Source organism: Argentina silus (genome assembly GCF_951799395.1).
Source record: "Argentina silus genome assembly, chromosome: 10".
Classification (NCBI taxonomy): Eukaryota; Metazoa; Chordata; class Actinopteri; order Argentiniformes; family Argentinidae; genus Argentina; species Argentina silus.
The window spans coordinates 7184072-7202387 of NC_139664.1; the positions used below are offsets into that span (position 1 = coordinate 7184072).

General features: G+C 50.6%; 2 protein-coding genes across 3 annotated transcripts in view; one reads left to right on the forward strand and one right to left on the reverse strand.

The window, feature by feature from the left end:
* The first annotated feature begins 602 nt into the window (after positions 1–602).
* On the forward strand, positions 603–7328 carry znf526 (zinc finger protein 526). Of its 2 annotated transcripts, XM_083679355.1 has the most exons (8): positions 603–778; positions 1600–2036; positions 2134–2306; positions 2794–2889; positions 3031–3851; positions 4167–4305; positions 4710–6272; positions 6424–7328. In XM_083679355.1, exons 2-8 carry the CDS (start codon positions 1739–1741, stop codon positions 6598–6600), a joined length of 3267 nt encoding a protein of 1088 aa, XP_083535481.1. In that variant the 5' UTR covers positions 603–778; positions 1600–1738; the 3' UTR covers positions 6601–7328. The 2 variants fall into 2 exon arrangements, with proteins under 2 accessions (XP_083535481.1, XP_083535480.1); XM_083679354.1 differs by having other exon boundaries at positions 603–2036.
* Positions 7329–7490: 162 nt separating this feature from the next.
* Positions 7491–18316, reverse strand: part of cicb (capicua transcriptional repressor b) — a 39127-nt gene continuing 28301 nt past the window's right edge. The window contains exons 5-21 of the mRNA XM_083678612.1: positions 17704–17815; positions 17299–17481; positions 17059–17191; positions 16694–16872; positions 16354–16492; positions 16119–16216; positions 14953–15979; positions 14533–14672; positions 13477–13628; positions 12654–12841; positions 11848–12390; positions 11325–11656; positions 10946–11103; positions 10707–10858; positions 10371–10505; positions 9858–10016; positions 7491–9719 (exon numbers count right to left, since the gene is read on the reverse strand). Coding sequence (XP_083534738.1) covers positions 9430–9719; positions 9858–10016; positions 10371–10505; positions 10707–10858; positions 10946–11103; positions 11325–11656; positions 11848–12390; positions 12654–12841; positions 13477–13628; positions 14533–14672; positions 14953–15979; positions 16119–16216; positions 16354–16492; positions 16694–16872; positions 17059–17191; positions 17299–17481; positions 17704–17815 — 4120 coding nt within the window. The 3' untranslated portion in view covers positions 7491–9429. The remainder of the gene's footprint in view (positions 9720–9857; positions 10017–10370; positions 10506–10706; positions 10859–10945; positions 11104–11324; positions 11657–11847; positions 12391–12653; positions 12842–13476; positions 13629–14532; positions 14673–14952; positions 15980–16118; positions 16217–16353; positions 16493–16693; positions 16873–17058; positions 17192–17298; positions 17482–17703; positions 17816–18316) is intronic.

Genomic DNA, 18316 nt, shown 5'->3' on the forward strand with positions numbered 1-18316 from the left:
AACTCATTTAGAAAACTGAACTTGAACAGTACACCTAATACACACATATCAAGTCCCTCTATCCAGGAACTCAGAACAATGAAGTTATTTCAGAGTTGACATGGAAGTTGGCTAACATTATTTATTTGCTTTTTTAGAGGGCATTTGTTTATGATTACTGCAAATAGCCCCATCATTTCCCGACGCATTCACTTTTCTCATGAACCCAGTGAATAATACAACGGGAACGGGTGGAGCTATAACTGCAAGGTTATATTGAGATATTCCTAAGAGATAACAAAATATTGGCGAATCAAATAATAGTGTTAAAACAAACAAAATATGCAGAGATAAACTACACCTGCAATAGTAAACAGGCAGATGGTAAACAATACAACATTAAATAAACTACACTGACGGTGAGTGTAAACCAATGATGTATACTAGTCTACATGACATATGTATATCTTCTACTCTATGGTGTAAACTCCCACTACCGTAAAATACAAGCAGAGGCCCGCTTGATGAGTGACAGAGAATGTATCCAATAGCAGCATCCTAAAGTCACAGGGCAAGAGCGCGAGGCGGGGCAGCGTGCCGACAACGGGGACTGATCGGCGGACAAACGATGTTTTTCGTGCACTGAAATGTCTCTTCAACGGAATACATTTGAAACTGTAAACCTGAAGGCTATGTCGGTGTAGAATTTACAAGAAGAGGGTACGGAGAAATGCATCGTTGTGACTGTGAAGCACAGTGACGACCGCACGAGGGATTGTCCAACGACAGTAGATGAGAGGTAAAATATTTTGAACGGGAGGGGAAGGAAGGGCCTGTTGTGGCTGCCTGAGACCTGCGGGGGAAAGTGGAGAGCGCCGCCTGACGACCGCCTTGAACCGGGGAGCCGCTGTCAGGAGACAGCGGTGCCTCCAAATAGGTCTCGGGTATCAGAGAGAGCGCCGCCAACAGCTCGCCACAACACATGCAGGAAATGAAGCCATGAAACAATGTTGTCATGCTATACAATGTAGAATTTATTGCATGAATATGAACAACAACAGGTTGAAGTAGAAAGTGTACCATTTGCCTAACGCTTAGCGACATCTCGACTAATCCACTCCACGTCTTCCATTGTTTGCAACATACATTTGGCGGTCTCCGTGTTAGTTACTTCTAGTCAGCTCATACAAACCCATATAAGCAATAATTTCTCTAATCAGCTCATACAAGCTCTATTTTTTAAAATATACGAAATTTGCCAGAATCATTTTGTCACTGATGGTGGTTGGTTGTCTGATTTTTCCTGCCCTAAAGATGATCCAAATTCAGCCTGAAAGACATGTGGGGAGATTTAAGCCATGGTCTTGTGATATACAGTATTTGCTGTACAAGTTTGGAAGATATGTCAACCTGCAAAAGTACCTATTCAGTCACTGATTGAAAAATTGCTCAACAGCTGGATGAACATTAACACTTAACCAATGCCTTGAAAAACTTGTAGTCTTGGACAAATTCTACACAAAAACAAAGTGACAAGAATGCTAATGTACGTGATAGTTGGTGGACCAGGTAATGTGCTCCTACTTGTGCCGGAAACAACTTTATTTTACTCTTTTACAGGTTGGCTGTTCAGCTGACATCTCAAGTACTAGGAGATACTTTTCCCCATCCACTTGTGCTCACTAGCACACAGACCCTCTCTCCCACACAAACATAAACCTTCAGAAATCACCTTTGTCCCAGTCAGCCTGCAGTAACCATGGATGACCAGCAGGAGGACCCAGAGGGCATGTATGTGCAGCACCAGTACATGTGTAGTGAGTGCCACCAGCTCTTCAACACTCTGGAGGAGGTGCTGGTGCACCAGCAGAGCCACACAGGACTGGAGGGGGAGGAAGGGGAGATGGGGGAGACAATGGCCATCCAGGGCATCTCGGAGATGAGGGAGAGCCAGTACCAGTGCCTGGAGTGTGGTGCCCTGCTCAGGAACCCAGAGGAACTGCTACTGCACCAGGAGATGCACATGAGAGAGGCGGGGATGGAGACAGAGCAGCATGGTGAGTGGAGAGAGAGAGAGGTTGTGTGAGAGTGTTTGTGCATGTGTGGTTTCCTATGTTTGTAGCTCACCTGGCTGTGTGTGTTCTGTTTCCCCAGAGCTGTGTGAGGTGTTAGAGACAGAAGATGCGGGCTCTGGGACAGACGTGTCAGGTCCTGTCCAGTACCAGTGTCTGGACTGTCTGGCTCTGTTTGACTCCCCAGAGGTGTGGCTGGCACACAGGCAGACCCACAGCAAGAGCAGCACACACAGCACCACTACCACAGACACTGTAAGTACATTTACATTACATTTACATTTATGGCATTTAGCAGACGCCTTTATCCAAAGCAACTTATAACAAATACATTTGTCTAAGTAAGTGAATCATCTATCCATCAGTATAAGTAAGTAGTAAGTATAAGAAAAAGTAATCTATGCTAGGACCAGGGGCTATTGGCATTCACAATGCTAGAAGAAGGAAGAATTTTGTATTTATTTTTTTAAGTACAGGGAAAAGCCTACAGAGGACTGGGAACGCGCGTGCATCAATGCTTTACTAGTTACTACTGCCAATATTGTTATTCAGGTACTGCAGGGCAATGGGCCAACAATGTTCACCCACTCTTTTAGGAAAATGGAAATCCTGCTTCTGTGATTTGGATGTGCTTACTGAGAAAGAAAACATGAGTCAATCCACTTGAGACATGAATCAAAGGTATTCTGTGTCTCCTTTTAAATTCAAGCTCCATACCTTTTGTTTCTGTCTCTCCTCTCAGGAGTATGTGCTGCAGCCTGATGGTACCATCACCCCATTGGCCAGCGTTCAGAACTATGTGTTGAGTGAAGAGCAAGCCGGGGAGATCTTAGCACAGGTACTTAGCACTGTCTACACCTCGTGAAATATATTTGAATTTACCTTCAGTAGATTTACTGGAGTTGAATAAAGTTTATCACTATTGGTCAGCGTTCAGAGTGTTCACGTTTTCTTCTGTGCGTCCCTCCCTCTCTCTCAGGTCCTGGCCCAGCAGCAGCAACAGCAGCAGCAACAACAACAACAACAACAGCAGCAGAGGTCTACCACCCAGGCTGTGAGTTCCTCCCGGGGCACCCTCCTCCCCTCCGTCTCCCCCCTCCCAGGCTCAGCCACCATGCGCCTCCAGATCTGCACGGCCCAGGCCCTGGCCGACGGCTCCACCACCCCCAGCATGCGCCGGGCCAAGCTGCTGCCCCCGCTGCTCACCCCTCTGGGGGTTGGCTCCGTAGGAAAGCTGGGGGTCCCGGGGAACGGCTTCCAGAGACTGGAGCTGACGCTGCCCACCGGTGTCCGGGAGGAGAAACAGCAGCAACAAGAGGTGCTCATCATCCACCCCTACGAGTGCTCAGAGTGCGCTCTCCTCTTCCAGACCCCCGAGGACTTCCTCCAACACCAGGGGGAGCACTTCCTGGGTCAGGACAAGGAGAGCGGAGAGGCCGGGGTGATGACGGGATATGAGGAGGAGGGAGGGAGGGACGAGGAGCGGGAGGAGAATGGGGGAAGGTTGGGGGAGGAGAGGGGGAAGGTGTGGGGGCGGCGCTCCCAGAGCACAGCGCCCGTAGGCACCGGTGTGTCCCTGGCGTGTGAACTATGCAAGCGGGCGTTCACGTCGGTCAATCGCCTGGCGGCTCACAAGCGCGTGCACGAGCAAGGCACGCACGAGTGCCCGGAGTGTGACAAGGTGTTTAAGAAGGCTGCGTCGCTGCAGACACATATGCGCACACACTCTGGCGAGGCGCGGTACCTGTGCGTGGACTGCGGCCACGGCTTTACCACGGAGATGACACTCATCATACACAGGTAGGACACACGTCTGACATACTGGACTTGTTCTTCTATGGTTAATCGAGAACACATTCTCTTTAACAACAAGAGCTGCAGTGGAGTGGAGGATAATTGTGCTTCCAATTGTGCTACTGTCATGGACACGGAAAATAGACAAACAAGTTATTTTATATTAAGTTATGTGTAAGCTATTATATGATTCCCAGTGTGTTTCTGTGTAATGTTATGTCAATGCTGTTTATATTCAAGACCTGAAGACTTCAATAACCCTCTTCCTTTCTATCCCACTCTCTCTCTCTCTCTACATCTCTCCCTCTCTCTGTCCTGTAGGAAAACCCACACGGCAGAACCGTTGCACAAGTGCCAGTACTGTGCCAAAACCTTCACCAATATGACCAAGTTCCTGTACCACAGACGCACCCACACCACCACCAGCACCACGTCCACCACAATCACCCCGGTCGCCATGGTAACGGACTGAACTTGTTTCAACGAGCAAGTAGATTAAGGTTGTTTGTAGCACAACAAGTAAACAAAGACCATCGCGTCAGGACAAAAGAAAAGAGCAGCGCTTACTTTGTCTCAGTCATTTGTACAATCATATGATCTACTACTGTAGATGACTCTGACCACAGTAGTCCATTGTACTGTAAGTAATAGGGGCCCTGTTTGAATACTCTTAATACGCATCCGTCCTTACTTACTGTACGTCCTGAAATCACGGATCTGACCTGATTTGATTGGTGAAAGCAATGCAGTGAAAACCTCTAATTATGTTTGATCAACGACATACTTCAAGAAGGATAGATTCATTTTCGAAGTATTGGAACGGTGCCAGGGTGTGTTTTGACATGTGCATGTGTCCTCCCCCAGGTCCCAGTCTCTCCCAGGAATGTGTCTGGCTTGTCCATCCTGCAGAGAGTCAGGGCTCAGAGGGAGGGGGCCGAACACCTGATGCCCCCCCTCACCGAGGCTGAGATGGAGATGGATGAGTCAGGGGAGGACACAGTCTCCAGCTCCCAGAGCAGAGGAGAGGGGGGAGAAGGAGGAGAGGTGAATGGCATGGATGTGGAACCCTCATCAGGGGGCAGTGGTGACACCCAGCTGACAGGAGGAGAGACCACTGGCCCAGCTACAGACCCAACTGCCCTTGGAGAGTCCTCTTCAGCCGGGGTGCTTTCTGTGGGGGGGTCGGGAGAGGGGGGGCACCCCTGCCCCACCTGCGGCAAGTCCTTCCCCTCCCAGCTCCGCCTCCTTCGCCACCGCCACACGGCCCATGTGACCGAGCGCCGGTTCAAGTGCGGCATCTGCGGCAAGCCCTTCAAGAAGCAGATCCACGTGCGCAACCACCTGCGCACGCACACGGGCGAGAGGCCCTTCCAGTGCGCCGACTGCGGCAAGACCTTCTCGTCCCTCGCCAACCTGTCTCGCCACAATGTCACCCACTCCGGGGTGAAGCCCTACCGCTGTGACATCTGCAACCGCAACTTCACCCAGTCCTCCAATCTGCGCCAGCACCGCCGCCTGCTCCACGCCAACCCCTGGCCCTGCCCGGACTGCCCCGCCACATTCCTACGACCCGCTAAGCTGGCCGCACACCGCTACACCCAGCACCCGGGTGCCCCGGCCCCGTTCCCCTGCCTCCACTGTGAGGAGGGCTTCCTAAACAGGAAGCAGCACGACCGCCACTGTCTGTTGGTCCACCCCAACGAGGCCCTGGTGGAGGAAGGGGGAGAGCCGGGTCTGGAGACCCAGACAAGCCCTGACGGGCAGCCCATCTCAGTCACCGTTACGGACGAGTCTGGGTCTGTCAATCAAGACCCAGCGGGAGCTCCAGGGATCACAGCTGGTCTAGCAGCCCGAGGGGGCCTGGACTGCACCGTGTGTGGGAAGAAGCTCAACTCCCCAGCCAACCTGCGTCTGCACCAGCTCAGCCACCGTCTGGGCCCAGGTCGGCCCCACGGCAAATCCCACCCATGCCTCATCTGCGGCAAGATGTTCGTCTCCTCCTCCGGGGTGACCCTGCACCAGCGTGTCCACACTGGTGAGCGCCCCTTCCCCTGCAACGTGTGCGGCAAGCGTTTCCGTCAGAACACACACCTGCGCGAGCACCTGCGCACACACTCGGGCGAGCGGCCGTTCCGCTGCGACATCTGTGGCAAGGGCTTTATCCAGAGCATGCACCTGGCCGAGCACCGGCGGACACACACGGGCGAGAGGCCCCATGTCTGCCTGCTGTGTGGCAAGGCCTTCAAGACCTTCTCCAACCTCAGGAACCACAGGAAGAGCCACGCCCGCCAGCAGAGGCTGGAGGAGGAGGCCGCCGCTCAGGCCGCCATGGAAACCAACGCTGCCGTGGCCCTAGTGGACACCACGTCGGTGGAGCTAGCCAATGGGCAGCCTCAGCTCATCCAAATCCATGCCTCTGACCTGCAGGTGAGACAAGGGTGGTTGTGTGTGTGTGTGTGTGTGTGGGGATGAAATGCTGTACAGTATGGGAGTCGTGGGTTACATTACATGTACATGTCATTGTGTGACTGACATCCTTAAGCCCACATCATCATGATCTCCTCTCTCTCTCCTCCAGACCCAGGGTACTCCCACCATCATGTGTAACGAGTTTGGGGAGACCATCGCCATTATAGAGACCAGTGAGGGAGGAGCGCTGCCCCTAGCTGAAGCCATCGAGATCTACCAGACAGCGCTGGAGAACGGTCTGGGAGCCATGGAAGCGATCACTGTGGACAGCCTGCAGCTACTCTGAGGGTTGGAGAGAGAAACATCTGGAAAAACCCTTCAGAGAACTATCCAAGAACCCTGATAGAGATATACTACCTGTATGGGGATCGTCAGACACTACCCAGGAAAGAGAGAGAGGGAGAGATACCTCATGTACTCTTGAAAGAGAGCGAGATGAAGAAAGATCTCAGGCTTTGGGGGAAAGGACATGGAATGACTCCATTGAACTATTTGCAGGCTAAAGACTATCCTTAGCTGCTCTAAGAATGAAACAGAAGTCTATTTCCCTGTTCTGTTATATTCCCGTTCTGTTATATTCCCCCCTAATATAGCTGGTGGAGGGGATGTTTGAGAGTCTCATTTGACATTTAATTTCACTTTACTGTCAACAGCAGTGTTTTGTTCCATTGGGGTTGAGTGGGGAGGAGGTAGAGAAACATAAAACTGTGATTGTCTAGTGGACAACAAAGATTGCCTTAAATTAACACTTGCGAGGCATTTAAAGGCAAAATATGTGTTCTTACAGACCAAATTATGTTCCATTTATCAGTGTTGAAAGAGATGGAAAGATACGGCAGATATGAGAAACAAGGGCCAACTGCTGCGCTTCAGTCAAGGTTGTTTATGTTGCATACCTGACTGCCTGTGTACATACAGCGTTTGTCTGTGAATTTAATTTTTACTTTCTTTGAAAGCATTGACTGTTTGTCCTTTTGCTGTAAAGAAATGAATAAATGAAGATGTTTATTAATATGCTGACTCCCTTGTCACGTGGTGTTCTCTTATTGACAGCCATCCACCAACACCATATACCATCAATGAGGACTGATCCCTCATTTGCACAGAGAACCTTGATTCAGCTGTTTGACAGTATTAAAAAAAAAAAGAAGCAAAAACCAGCATTTACTTGAACACCTATTTATTTGTATACTGAAGGATACAGATACAAACTTAAATTATTCATATAAATTCCTCTCTTGCATACTGGATCAGCAAAACAAGGAGTAACACAAAAACGTTAATATTCATATTTATTTTGTTTATTCCTTTTGACAATTTTACCTTCTGTAATGGTGTCTTTAAAAGTCAATAACACATTTCTCCTTATCAATAATATAAATGAGTCTACTGACTCTACAGTTAATATGTACAACACAACCAAGTCTTGCACAAAGACACAATCAATATTTTACCCTACCCACTCTCAATAATGCCCTCCCTTCCCTACCCCCCGGTTTTCTCTCCTCCCACCCAAAAAGGAGGTCTGGAGAGAACAATAAAGTGACAAAGGGAGGAAGGAGGGAAGGAAAGAGGTGGAGGAAGGAGGAATACAAGTGGTGAGGCTATAGAATCAAACTTAGTAGCAAGGGGGAGTGAGAGGGGGATACACGGTCGTCTAAAAACATACTTTGTATTACTCTTGAATGAATAAAAATGTCGCCCCCTCTTCGTTTCCTCTTTGAAATTAATACAAAAATTCACCTCAGTTCCAGGCTGAGGCGAGGGTGTTGAAAGGGAAGACTAAAAAGGGGGGAGAGGGACACATGTATGGAGTATCTCTCTCTCACACACACACTTTCCCATCCCCCCTAAAAATATAAAAACTAGAATGAGAAATGGAGCGCCATTGAGGAGGAGACATATCTGCCAACAGTCAGGCAGAGCCACTATAGTGATGAGTAATAATCAGAACAGTAATAATACCATAACATAATAAACTGCAGAATTACATGAGTTCCATTAAAAATCAAGTTTGCTTTCTTTTTTTAAAAAGTTAATAAAACGGCTTGGCAACAGAGGAAAACAGGCCTAGTCAACCTCAAGTCCCCCAAAATCTAAAAAGTAAAGTGTGATTGAGGCGTGGAATAAAATTCAGTCCAGTCCAATCAGGGGGCCCCCTTCCTTCCTTCATGGCGAGCCAATGAGAGGAGCAGGAATGCTTGGTTCCCCCTTTACTGGCATCTGCTTTGGCCAATCGTGGGAAGTGAGGGCGAAGCCAGACTTCTCTGACACGCCAAAAGGAATGATGGCACTGCCAAAAGTAAAAATTCTGTACAGTTGAGTTTCAGTCAGTCAGTCGATTCCTAACCTCTCTCCAGTCTTCACAGACCCGTCCTGAAGGCCTGATTTAGTGAGAGGAACACAAACCAATAAAACAAACATCTTTCTGATTCATCTCCAGAGAAACAGGCTCTCCATTCAATCGCACTGTCTCCAGCTTGTGGGGTCCCAGCCCCCTAATGTCCAGCAGAAACAAACAAGCCAATGAAAGATGATATTGAAGAGCCCCTCCCTCTAAAGCAGCCAATCACTGCTTTTCCTCCTCACCCCTCCATTATAAAAACAACAACAGTCTTGTTAGTGTATGCAGTCCCACCAGGTGATGTGTTGTGGACAGTGTCTTTAGTCTACAGATTGGCAATGCCGCAGGTGGAGAAGATGGTCCATAGTTCACTGGTATCAATGGAAGCCTTATACAGGGAGAATAATACTAACAAGAGTGCTAATTCAAGTGTGGATAGTTTGTCAGCTGTGTGTACACGTGTGTGTGTGTGTGTGTGTGTGTGTGTGTGTGTGTGTGTGTCACTGACGTTTCACATGTCTTTTTTTGGTGAGAAGGAATGAAATACCCCTTTGAAGTTTGATCAACTCCTCTGATGTCTGAAGTACGCACACAAACACACACACTGTCTTTGTCTCCATCACACGCTTTCTCTCACTGACCTCTCCACACCGAGAGAGATGATCAGATAAGAGAAGAAACTGAGTGTGTGTGTGTGCTCTTCTATAAAGATGAAAGAAGAGGGGGCGGGGATATGGAGCAGATTGGTCAATCCAGCCTGTCAGTCATCACTCATCTAGAAGAGTCCTGTGAATCACGAGGCTCCTCTGGGCTGGGCTCTCCCTCTCGCTCCGCTTCTACACCCGGTGGCTCCATCCCTCCTCCCCCGGTCCCCTCGCCTGATTGGGCCCCAGAGGGTCCGGGGAGGGAGGAGGCGGAGTCAGAACCCCCGGGACCGGCCATCTCGGAGGGTGCGGCCGTCTGCATGATCTTCTGCCTGACCTCTCTGATCTTCAGCTGCAGACACACCTTGGTGGGGAAGATGTCAGAGTAGCGTGCCTGGAAGGCAGCCGTGGCCTGGGCTGGAGGGGGCAGAGAGGAGAGGTCAGATGTTGACTGGAAACCAGGAATGTACAACTCAAATTTGTAGGGTCCGGACGTGTGTGCGTGTGTGTGTGTGTAAACGTGAGTGTGTGTGTGTGTGTGTGTGTGTGACTGACCTGAGGGGAAGAAGCCGTGCTCCTGGAACAGCTGCATCACAAGGGCTCTCCTCTGGTCCAGCGTGCGTCTCAGGGAGGAGTAGGGCACCTTGTCAAACTCCAGCTCTCCCAGGACGTCCTCCCCGTCCGTGCCTGGGGGGGGACACACCGATGGGGGGGCTGAGGAGACACACACAGTGGGTCTAGTCATTTGGAGCAATCTTCTATTTACATTTAGTGTGGATCACCTAGCTTCCAGACGGGGACCCGAGAGAGATACACATTTACACAAGCCAGACAAATCAGTGAGAAGGCAACTAAAAACAATGTTTACATAATGGCACCAGGAGAGCATTTGTGTGTGTGTGTTTCTTTAATTGTGCATTCAAGTGTGTGTATTTTGTGAGGTTTGTGTTTGTGTCTTACATTGTGCAAAACAATCTGCGTATTGTGAGGGAGGGTGGGTGTGTGTGTGTGTGTGGGTGTGTGTGGGTGTGTGTGTGTGTGTGTGTGTGTGTGTGTGTGTGTTCTTACCTGGCCTGTCAAAGGTGAAGATGTCTCCCTCACACTTGGCGGCGCTCTTGGGTGTGTTGGGCTCTGAGCTGCAACTGGAGCGCGGGCGGCTCTTCCTCTTAGGAGAGACGGGGTCCTCTGTGGACGAGTCCAGGTCTGGGGGGAGGAAGAGGAGGAGGAGGAGGAGGGAGACACTTCAGCTCCATTGGCAGCACGACAAGCCACATGATACTTAACGTCAAACAGCTGCATCAGTATAGCTCTGACCACTTTAAATGTTAAATAAAACCATAAAGATGTCCAGTGTCTCTCCCTCATCCACATTCCATCAGCCTTCCCTCCCTCCCTCCCTCTGACCTGTGGAGTTCTTCCTCTTGCGGCGGTAGCTGCCCAGTATGGCCCTGGGGGAGGTGGCTAGGCTTTGCAGGGTGGGGGAGGGGAGCACCTCCTCTGGCCTGAACTCTGGTAGCTCTGCAAAACGCTCCTCGAAATACACCTCCGACAGCACCCTGAGAGATGGGGGACACGTTAAAAAAAACAAAAAAAAAAACACGGGTGCACGCACACACACATACATACACACACACGATACTCACTTGTCGACAGAGTCAAAGGTCCTCTTGAGTGGCGGCGGGCGGGCCTTCACCTTCTTGGTGGGAGGAGCGTCTTTGTCGCTCTGGGGAGGTGGCAGGGCGGAGTCTGTGGCTGAAGGCGGGGGCAGGGGAGAGGACGGGAGGGAATCTCTCCAGCCAGCCTGAATGAGGAAGAGAATCAGTACAGGTGGAACTACTTGTTAAACATTTTCATGAAAAGCTGCAACTCCATCTTTAAGTGATCAAAAGAACTTATCAAACTATCAAAGCATGTTCGGTTAGGGGTAGGGAATGTTCTTGGCTACGAATGTGATCTCATGTGCTTTCCTGACCAAAACATAACTTAAGACAATCAATACAGCTATTCATCCATTTCTCTCACCTCTTTGGAGCTGGCCTCCCGGCTGCGTGTGTCAGAGGAGTCCCCAGCACTGTGTCCCTCCGAGGGTCTCTCTGAGGAGGGGGGCTCCTCAGAGGTGTGTGTGGAGGGGGACCCCATCTCCCCGCCTCGCTCCGGCTCAAATGAAAACCGACTGTTGGCCCCGCTCTCTCTCTCCTTCTCCCTTTCTCTCTCCCTCTCCCTCTCCCTGTCCTTCTCCCTCTCCTTCCCTCGACCTCCTCCTTCATAGCTGCCCACAGGGATGTTGGCTACGGTAGCCTTCACTTTCTGAGGGGTCCTCGTCTGGAGTTTGGGTGTGCCCGGTGCACTGCCTGCTGGAAAAAAAGAGGGTAAAATGCTTACAGACACACATACTTACAGACACACACACACTATTGTTACAGACACCAACTGAAGGACAAATAAGCTATATAGTAGATATCAAATATCACTAGCCCATAAAATCCATATCATCTTGTGTGAAAAGGTAACAGAGAAACGTCATTCAAGAGCAAGAGAAACTTACTCGGTGTGTGAGGGGGCATAGGGGGACTGCAGGGCCTCGTAGAGGACATAGAGCCACCAGGGGGCAGCACTGAGCTACCACTGCTGCCCTTACTAGAGGCCTGTGTGTGTCTGTCCGCCTGTGTGTGTGTCAGTCTGTCTGTCTGCCCGTACGGTTGTAACTCAGCCTGCCTCTCTGCCTGTCTGTCTACTGATTTCTCTGTTTGAGAGTGAAACTGTCTGTCTGTAGGTCTGTCCCCTGGTCTCTCTGCGATAAAGTGCCTGTCTGTCTGTCTGTCCGCGTGGGGCGGTGTGTGTGTGTGAGTCGTGGGGGCGAACGTGTGTTTGGGCAGGATGTGGGGGGACAGGCAGGAGGGGCTGGAGACTGTGTACACCACGCTGGGGGCTACTGTCGCCATGGAGACGACCCCTGTTGCCAGGGTAACGTTGGGAGGAGGGGGGTAGATGGCGGTGACTATTTGGCCGCCGGCCCCGGACGCTGGCACTGGGGAGGGTAGCGGGGGGCAGGTCGGGGACTGGACTGGGGCAAGCAGGGGCGGCTGGCCTGGAGAGACACAGAGGAGGAGAGAGAGAGTGAGAGAGAGAGGGAGAGAGGAGTTAAAAGGCTTGTTGACCAGATAACTGGGTTCCTCTAAAGGCTTGTTCCCTTTTTGTCCCTTAACAATGATTCATTGCCTGTTTCCATCAGTATATCTTTTTTATAGGGGGCCGCTTAAGTGCAATACAAGTTCATAGAGGAGAGCTTCAAAATGCTGGAATAGGCTCAGAACCAGGCTCTGAATCCAGACTCATGTTCACTGCACTCACCTGCAATGAGGGGCTGAACCAGGGTCTGGCCGGGCGGGGCGATCGCTGTGAAGCCCAACGTTGCCAGGGACGATGGAACATATGCAGAACCAGGGGAGGGCAGGGCCTGCTGGGAGGAGCAGCCTGTCGTCGTGGAGACCATAGGCAGTGAAGAAGAGACTCCTGGCGTAGACTGGACATAGGTGATCCTGTGTGTGAGGAAAAGAGAGAGGGAGAGAGATAGTGAGCAAGTGTGTGGGATGTGTGGGATGTGTGTGTGTAAGAGTGTGAGAGAGAAACAAAGGGAAAAAAAAGAATGGTGTAGAGACATTCAGATAATGGAGGAGGAGATATAAGAGAGGGGAAGAGAGAGAGAAATGCTGCAGTGAGGGTCAGTGGGTGAGTGTGCAGCAGCAGCGGCAGTATGAGTGTATGAGCAGATGAGTGTAGTGTATGTAGTGTGTGTGTGTGTGTGTGTGTGTGGAGCTGAGAGGTAGTGAGGGGGTGGCAGGCAGTGCAGAGGCAGGAGAAGAGGCAGTCTGGGCCACCAGCAGCATGACTAACACGGAGCAGCAGAAACAAAAAGAGCTGAGCTGCATCTCAACCAACTGTGGCGTCGGTAGAGCAGCAGGTCTGTGATAGCATGAGCACAGATGGATTAGAGTGCTCGTGAAGTGGAGTTAGTTCATATTAGCATAGGAATGAGTCTGACTGAGAGAGTTCGGCCAACTGTAAAAAAAAGACTGTATACGTGGCTCCATTTAAAGCAATGGTCCACATCTCTACAAATCATTTGATATTCCTCATTCATTAGGTGAGCAATTGACGCTGCGTTTCCTATTACCTGGTTGGCGGTGGCGGCAGCAGCATGGTCCTGGAACCTGGAGCCACCACTGTGGCTGTTTCCATGGTGACCGGGAAGGGGCTCCCAGGATGCATCGCACCGCCTTGCGCGATCTGTGTTTGGACAATGGGCATGGGGGCAATTTGGATGATCTAGAGAGAGAGAGAGAGAGAGACAGAAACAAACAGATCAATAGAAAAGGGGGGAAAGAGAGAGTGTGGTGGGTCAGTGATCCACTCTGCAGTTACCTTAAAGGGATGGTTCAGGCTATTTTAATGTTTAGGTAAAATATCATCTTATTTAGTCCTCATGGGCCAATAGTGAACGTTTCTCCGGTTGTCCATTCTCCACTTTGTTACCGCAGCACAGGCTAACAGTTAGCAGCACCCTCTCCAATAGACAGGATTCCAACGGCACAAAATCTCCTCAGAGAAACTTCAAACAAAGTTTAGTAACGGCTTTATACTAGACAAACCTGTACATGCTTTTATTGTATTCCTAATTACATAGTTTTGCAATAATATGCAATGATTGTCACATATACTTGGATGCCATTAGGATACCAGCAACTTTTTGTTCCCAGCTAGTAATCACTCCGCGGTTGACGGAGGGGAGAGCTTGGCTGGTGAAACCAAAACCAAACCAAAACAAAAGAGGCTGTGTGTGTGAGTCTAAAAAAGAAGAAATAGTTCCAGTTCGGAGCAAATCGATTATATAGACTGATTTTCAATAGAATGCACATCAAAAAAATCCTTTTAAGAGTAACTCACAGCTAAACTTTGTTTGAAGTTTCTCTGAGGAGATTTTGGCATGCCATTTCAACAATGCTAAACTAAGTGCAGTCAGAATCCTGTCTATTGGAGAGGGTGCCAACTGTTAGCCTCTGCTGCGGTAGCAAAGTGTAAAACAGAGAACCTTAACCGGCCTATGAGGAAACTCAAGGGAAAGATGATATTTCACCTAAACATCAAACATAGGCTGAACCATCCCTTCAAATCTAGGAAGGGCTCTGAAATATAGAACAATATGTAAATAAACTGTGGTAACTCTAGTCACCTTGCTTCCTGCCTGAGCTCCGTTCTGGACAGGAATAGGCGGAGCCACGATGGGGAACTGCTGGGTGGGGGCTGGTGCTGTCCTCACTGTTGCCATGGGAACCAGCATCTTGCCCTGCAGGACCGGGGACTGCGTTTGCACTGTGGGGAGAAAGAGGGAGAGGGAGAGCGAATAACAAAGGGATGAGCGGAAAAATCTAATTAGACTTTTTTTTTTTGCAGACAGTGCCAGTTATTATTAGACTCACCATTCCGAGTCATGTGATGTCCATACAACACTGTAACAGGACTAATGGCCACGGTGGTAAGTCACGAATGACGCCATCTTTATGCATGTTAGCCATTAGTTTCAGGTTAGCAGTGGACGCAACAAACGCAGACACATTGGGAAAAAAACTAAAGAAAACAAAAGAAAACTCACCTCTTGCTCCTGGGCTGACCACTCCCACTGCAGGACTGGAGGCGTATCCCGTCAGAGAGCCCGAGCCAGGCTGCTTCCCATTGACCAAGGACACGTGGGTGGGCGGAGCTGCGGGCAGGTTGAAGATACTGGTTGGCTGGCTATGCTGCTGAGGGGAGGGACTCTTGGGGTTGGTGCTGGCGGATAGAGTGGGCAGTATGTACTGGACCTGTGTAATGGCTTTTCCCCCAGGGGGAGCCAGAGAGGGAGCAGGGAGGAACTGGGGGTGAAGCAGGGAGAGGGGCAGGGGGCCGTTGGTGTGGCTGTGTTGGGGTGCAGAGACGGGGGCAGTGGGGGGTAGCTGGTGGTGAGAGGACACCTGGGGAGGGGGGGTGATGAGCTGGACGGTGGACTGGCCGGGGAACGCACCTCCCAACACCAGATTGGTCACTAGTCCCCCTGGGCCCGCCCCTGCGCTTATGGGATTGGGTGAGGAGGACGAGGAGTAGTACCCACCCCCACTTCCTGGTCCGGAGCCAATCAGAAGCTGCGCCTGCTGCGGTGGGAGCGACCTCCTGTCTGGTGGGAGCGGGCTGGACGATGTCCCTCCGTCTCTGGGTTTGCTGGCGATGGGGATTGGTGTGCTCACCACAGGACGAACCACGTTGGTCACTACGGTAGAGGCCACCCTCACAGCGCCCAAGCCCAGGAGAGGGCTCAGGCCCAGGGGAGCCATGGCAGAGGGAGCTGGGCCTCCGGAGGGATAGCTGGAGATGACTGAATGGCCTGAGGAGGAGAGAGACAGAGAGAGGGCTGCCACTCCTCCTCCCTCTCCTCCGAACCCGTCCTTACGATCTCCCTCGCCGCCACCTCCTCCCCCACCCTCTATTCCTCTCTTCCTCCTGCGGTCTGAGAGCCCCCCCCCTCCTCCTCCTCTCCCTTCATCATAGCGCTTGGTGGGGTAGGAGGAGAGAGAGACGCTCCTGCCTTGAGGGGTGGGGTGAGAGATGGAAGAGGAGGAGGAGCAGATCACTGGAGCAAAACCACGCTGCAGAGGAGGGAGAGAGAGAGAGAGAGAGAGAGAGAGGGAGCGAGAGAGAACAATTAGATCTTTCTCGACAATTTGAGACATACAGAGTAAACAAAAGGCTCATCAGGCTAAATAGAAGGCTGGATAAACTGTTTACCTTGCGATCCCTTTCGTCCCCAGAGGCGTTGTCGCTGTCGCTGTCTGTCACTCTCTCCTTACACTTCAGGTCTATAGAGCTGCCTGGGTACGGGTCCTCTGTAGGGGAGACGTGACATACGAGATATCAATTAAATACACACAGCACTTTACCCTCCCTTTGACTCCAATAACTGGTTTAACTGGACCAGTTCAATCATGTGGCTCATGATGACAACAGTGGCGTAGTCTCTCACCGATGACGTCATCGTCCCCCTCCTCCTCACAAATGACCATGCGCTCCTCGTCACTGGTCATGTCCTCACTGACCCCCCGCTGGGACCGGGACAGGGTCGGGGCACGCCCTGAGAACTGGCCCCCCCCATCCCCACACATCTGACGTAGTAGAGGAGGGGGGGGGAAGAACAACAGAGAGAGAGAGAGAGAGAGAGAGAGAGAGAGAAGAGAGGAGAGAGACAGAAGAGCATTGTGTTGATTCATTTTGTTTCCTTTGAATTTCAATGAAATTTCTTTATGGATGTCCGAACCGCGAACATGAGGCCTGATGCATGTGAAACCAACTAACAAATCTCTTACCTGTGCCAGCTCCGCCAGTGCCTGCGTGTTGCCTCCCTCGCTCCTCTCTAGGCTGTGCATGGCACTCTGGGAGAACGCTCGCGGGCGGGTCAGTTGACCCGTGTGACCCTCCCCAGGGTTCCGCTCGGACACGCCCACCATGCCAGGCACTACCCCTTTCAGCTCCACCCCCTGAGGCTCTGTTAGAGGGAGGGAGGGGGTGGGGGGTGGGGTGGGGGGGAGGAAAGATTAAATCATTGATACACTGTTGATATATAATGCTTATTCAGAGACAAAAGGGAGGAGGACATTTTTGTTTTATTTAAAGAAGTGACCATTTTGTTGATGCCCCCAGCCCTGAGATGTGGACGGTGTGTGTGACTCACCTGTGGTCTCAGACATGCTCCTCTCTCTGATGTCTTTGCCCCCCGGGACCCCGCGGCCCTCAGAACTGGACTTCTTCCTGTCTTTGTTGCACCACTTCCAGTCTGGGTGGGCCTTGAAGTGGGCCTCCTTCACCTGGGAACAAGAGAGAGAGAGAGAGAGAGAGGGGTAGTTTGTGAAAAGGTCAAAGACTGCAGATTTTATTCAGCTGATGATTGTGTGTGTGTGTGTGTGTGTAGTACCTGGAAGGCAAGGTCATGGTACTTCTGCTTCTCCTTGGGCCCCAGGGCGTACCACCACTCCCCCAATATCTTGCTGACTGTGCGGTTGTCCTGGTTGGGGTGCCTCTGGTGCACCAGTGCACGATGGCGCTTACTGAAAATCATAAATGCATTCATCGGCCGCCGGATGTGGTCTTTCCCACTCTATGAGAGAGAGAGAGAGAGAGAGAGAGAGAGAGAGAATATTAAATCATAATGTTTCAGTTATTGCAGACCAACCAATGACAGTCATTGTGTGGGTGACAGAATATAAAGTGACAGAGTCCTGACTGTCAGAGTTTGAGAATGCTACGGTATTACTAGGCAAGAGTGAGGAGGCGGAGGGGGAGAGAGAGAGAGAGAGAGAGAGAGATAGAGAGAGAGAACCTTGCCAGGGCTGTTCTTGTCCCCATCTTTGGGCAGGGCACTGAGGGACTGAGTACGCCTCTTCACTGGCACCACAGTCAGAGGGGGGTCTGGTAGCACACTTGGGAAGAACCTGGGAGAGCAAAAAAAAATGGTAAACACATAATTATATCTGAGCATCATATCTGTTACATGTGGTAAACATATAACATAAGTATCTTGCCTGTTGCCTGAGCATAATACCTGTGATAACCCATAAACCCATCCCATACATCTCTCATATCACACTTAGATTCTGTAGCATACATGAGCAGTTAGAAAGGAGGATCAACTCTCTGGAAATATTTCAGAAGGGAGATTTGCATAAGAACTGTCACTCTTTTCCACACACACACACACACACACACACACACACAAAAAGTGGCTCATCTCCCCAGAGACAGTTCAGTGGATGCAGCAGACAGCTCATACATTTCAATGGATGGAAGCCTGGCCACTGCCATTTATATAGTGCTAAAGAACAGAGATGGGAATGCTTTTGTTTCTATTTCTCTTTGTTCAATATGCTGGTCTACATGTACCAGTAAGGCAACTTGCATGCTGTGTGTCCACACTTACATACACACTCTATACA

What these genes read in the sequence shown, in the direction of transcription:
- znf526 (XM_083679354.1), top strand. Translation starts at nt 1,739, where the DNA reads ATGGATGACCAGCAGGAGGACCCAGAGGGCATGTATGTGCAGCACCAG. An exon ending in GATGGAGACAGAGCAGCATG is followed by an intron (nt 2,037 to 2,133) that starts GTGAGTGGAGAG and finishes CTGTTTCCCCAG; the next exon opens with AGCTGTGTGAGGTGTTAGAG. An exon ending in CCGGGGAGATCTTAGCACAG is followed by an intron (nt 2,890 to 3,030) that starts GTACTTAGCACT and finishes CCTCTCTCTCAG; the next exon opens with GTCCTGGCCCAGCAGCAGCA.